The sequence below is a fragment of the Entamoeba invadens genome (genome assembly GCF_000330505.1).
Source record: "Entamoeba invadens IP1 unplaced genomic scaffold scaff_1105074724629, whole genome shotgun sequence".
Classification (NCBI taxonomy): Eukaryota; Evosea; order Mastigamoebida; family Endamoebidae; genus Entamoeba; species Entamoeba invadens.
Window position 1 is genome coordinate 908,878 of NW_004440426.1, and position 4,310 is coordinate 913,187.

General features: G+C 23.5%; 1 protein-coding gene across 1 annotated transcript; it reads left to right on the plus strand.

Moving 5' to 3' along the window:
* Positions 1-121: 121 nt before the first annotated feature.
* Positions 122-844, plus strand: EIN_024620 (hypothetical protein; the record flags this gene model as incomplete). The annotated part of the gene is made up of 1 exon (XM_004257426.1): positions 122-844. One exon carries the CDS (start codon positions 122-124, stop codon positions 842-844), a length of 723 nt encoding a protein of 240 aa, XP_004257474.1.
* Between the last annotated feature and the right edge of the window lie 3,466 nt (positions 845-4,310).

The following is a 4,310-nucleotide window of genomic DNA, read 5'->3' on the forward strand; positions in this document are numbered from 1 at the left end:
AATTAATAAAAAAGCAACATTAATTAAAAATTTAGATAATGAAAAAGAACTTGATAAAAAGAATTTAGAATGGGCTTTAAATAATATTTCTTTTGATAATATTTAAGACAATGATAATTTGATGAGAGAAGATATGTATCAAAAATTTGATGAAGAATTAAAAATTAACGCTGAAAGGAAAAAATATTTTAATGAATTAAAAGAAAAAGAACAATATGAAAACAATATGAAAAATTATAATGATATGATAGAAGAATTAGAACAACAACAACTTTATAATGATAATATGGAAGAATATAACGATATGATAGAAGATATTAATGACAATTTTGAAATTAATACTAAAGTAACATACGATAAGGAAAATAAAATAGTTTATGCTGATCTAAGATGTGGTTTTAGAGAAAAATTAAGAAGAATTCAATTAGTAAGAGATTATTTTAACGATTTAATTAAAACCACTTTATCAACTACTGATATACTTTATAATTATCACCTTTGTCAAGATGGATGGAAATCTTATATGTTAAATACTCAAGACGCAATTGATGAATTTCTTAATTCTGTTTCTGAAGAATATATGGGTTTTATTAATAAACAAGAAGTTAATGATGGTATAGATTCTACTTTTTCTGTTAAACAAACTATTCCAGAACCACTATTCTTTCTTGAATTAAGAATTTCTCCATATCATTACGAAGAAGATCTTATTCATCAATATAAAACTACGGGTGGTTCTTTCTTCCCATACAGATATAAAGAAGAATTCAGTATATTTGGAAATATCTTGCTAAAGCACAAATATTCAGTTCATTATTTGATAAAAATGGAAAGATTAGATTAGAATTTGATTTAGATTGTTTCTGTTATTCTTTAAAACAAGCTAAAGTTGACAATGAAACTTTAGAATTAGTATTAATTCATTGTAGAGGTAGATATCAAAAAGCTAAATCGTTGAATGAGTTATGTAAATTTGCTCATATTAGAATCAGAATTAATAGAGAATGTATTGACAATAAATTAAAAAAAATTAATAATACTTTGGAATAATGTACAAGTACTTTCTTGAATTTGAACTGTTCCAGTAAACCGAGAATAAACTATTTCCACTTGAGAAATAACAATAACCAAGAATAAGTGATTTATCACGAATTTGTATAAATTCTTTAGACACACCTTTCATATAAGTAGAACATGTAATTGCATCTAATGTTAGATGATTTTATTTAAATTCATCACATAATATTGCTGGATTAACCTGACAATAAACAAAATTTTGAGTAATTCTTTGTTTCATATCTAATTCAAATTCATTAAATATTGCATTTGGATATGAAGTAAATGATTGTAAAGGCATGAAATTATCTAAAGAATTATCAATTTCATTTCAGCATCAAATGTTGAATTTCTAAGTGAATCATCAACTTTAACATATACTCCACATACATTATTTTTATGTTCAAAAGCATTTTTCCAAGCTGTATAAACACCAGCTCTAGATTATTTTTCTTGTTGAGTTCTACACATTCCAGAAATAGTTGTTTCGTATATCATCTTAGTGTTTTCATAATATGTAGTTCCATTTTTCCAATTAATTTTCATACTGTCTAGCCATTGAGTAGAATCTTTTAAACCAGTAAATAACATACAAGCATTAGATTCTTTTTCAACACCTGTGGTTGCAGTTCTTGCTCCATCTAGAACTAATTTAAGTCTTAATTTAATTGTTGCGCTTAAATAACTCTTATCAATATTAGTAATATGAAAAGATGGATCTATAATTGCTATTTTAGAATGAGCATTATAATTAAATGGAACTTGTTGTTGATAAGCATTTACAGTAATCATTCTACTATCATGAACACCATCATTAGATGTAATTATTTTCTGTTGTTCATCAAAATATTGTAGGATATCTTCTCTATTGGCATTTTCTGAAACTAAAGGAATTCTTATGTTAGACATTTATTACAGTAAAAAATTGAATTTTAAATATTTTAAATGCGGCAACCCGGATATTATAAAAGTCTTAAAAACTTTGCCAATAAAATTTTGGAAAGAGGTGGAAAAGTATTAAAAACATATGGAAACACAATGAATAAAGTTACAAATATAGCTAAACCAATAATAAATACTGTTCCTTTAGTTGGACCAGTTATCAGTAATATCGATGATAAAAAGTTTCAAACATATAGTAAATTTGGAGACAGAACGAGTGAGGTAAGTAAAGGATTGGATCCTCTTAAAACATTAAAGCAATTTGGTCATAATGATCTTAAAAATATATGGGTGACAAAATAAAATGTATATAATATTTTTTATTTTATTTTAAATGGTAAAAGAACCTCTTTTTGGCAAAAGTTAAAGAAAGTTAAGGATTTCATTCCTAAAATAGGAAAAGCAGCTGTATGGATTAATGATAATGTAATAAAACCAATAACACCTAATGCTAAAAATTTAATATAAGCATATGATACATCTGGTATGGGAAATAAAATGTTAGATTTTAGTAGCGACTTAATTGATCAATACAAAACTAATAAAAAGTTAATGTACCAGATACAACTCACTATTCTAATAAATTCGTTGAACAATTAATGAATACTCAGCGTAGTAATAATGATAAAAAGAGTTTTAAATGGTTCTAATTAAATTCATATTATTTAATTAATATTTTTATCATTAAAAATGAGTGTATATAAATCTCAATCTGATAATGCTAAAACATTTGATGATGAATCGGATTTTCAAAAATATTATGATAAAAACAATAAATTGATAATATTAAAACCAAATCATTAAATTTAAGATTTAAAATTATTGGATATAGAATAGGTAGAATAGAAGGAAAAATATTATTATATCCAATTAAACTAGAAGATACAATTGATACTAAAAATAATATCGAAGAAAGATTGACTTATCTTGAAAATCTATTTAGAGATTTTATTAAAGCTAATCCACAATTATTTCGTTATCTAACGAATTAAATATAATCTTTTCATATTTTCGAGTTGATTATAAACCGATTGAAACTCTTCGAATGAGATATCTGTAGTAATTTGATTATAAATATGATGAAGAATTTGAGGTGAAAATGAATTAAATATTCATACTGTAGATAATATTGATTTTATCTGTGCTGGTATACCTCTCCATATTTGAATAGCTATAAAGAATAAACAATTGGTATGTCTTGTTTTATATAATGATTTAGATAATAAAGAATATTCATTTTTTAAACAATTAACAACATCATCTAAAACAATAATTGTTTCTAAAGGTTTATCACTATTTTTTAAATATAAACATTCTAGTATAGAATCATCTTTAGGTATTTCTTTTCTAGTCATTTTATTATTAGTTTCTTTAATTTCAAGGAATTTAGTATAAGCTTTTTCAAATTGTTCATATGTAAATTTAAGTATTGGAATATTTATTAAAAGCTCATAATGTAATAAAGTTTGATCAGAACCAGTATTATTAACCCAAATAATAAGATGAAACTGACTTTGTCCGAACGCAATAGAAACTTTATCAATTTTAATAAGTTCTTTACAAATTGAAGTTTTTTAGAACAACCTGATTTACATATAAGTAGATTTATAGATCTATGCTTTACAAAACCTTCTGGATGAATAGTATTCATTGTTGTCTCAGACTTATCAGGAGCATATTGATTTATTAATGTGTTGACATATCCATTTAGACCAACTGACATTTTTTACTAAAAAAATATTCATAATTTTCATTATTTATTTCATATCTCTATATCAAGATATCTAATAGTTTGTTTATCTTTATTTTCAAATTCTTCGTAATTTTTAGTTCAAACAACCATAAAAGGTTTTAAATCTGGGTTAAAATTATTCTCATTAATATTTTTAATAAATTTATTTTCGGAATTAATATATTTACTAATTTTATTATTAGCAAATTATTGTTTACCATCTTCAGATAGAATAATATGAGTTTTACCAAATTTTGTTTCTATTGATTTAAATCTAATTATTTATAAACAGAATTTTCTTCTAATTTTTGAATATTAGTTTTGTATTCTTGTGAGGTCATTCTTTTTAAGGAATAAAAAAATAAAATTATTTAAATTATTCTTTAATTATTTATTGAACAATCAAATGGGGTTTCAAAATTTAATAGTTTTACAATACTTCTATTCGTAAATTCTGGTAAAAATTGTTGTACTACCAGTCTTCTAAGAGAATATTTTTTAACATGTTTGTCTTCAGATAAATTAACATACACGTCATATTGTAATGATGGTCTTAACATTATTTTTATTAATTTATTTT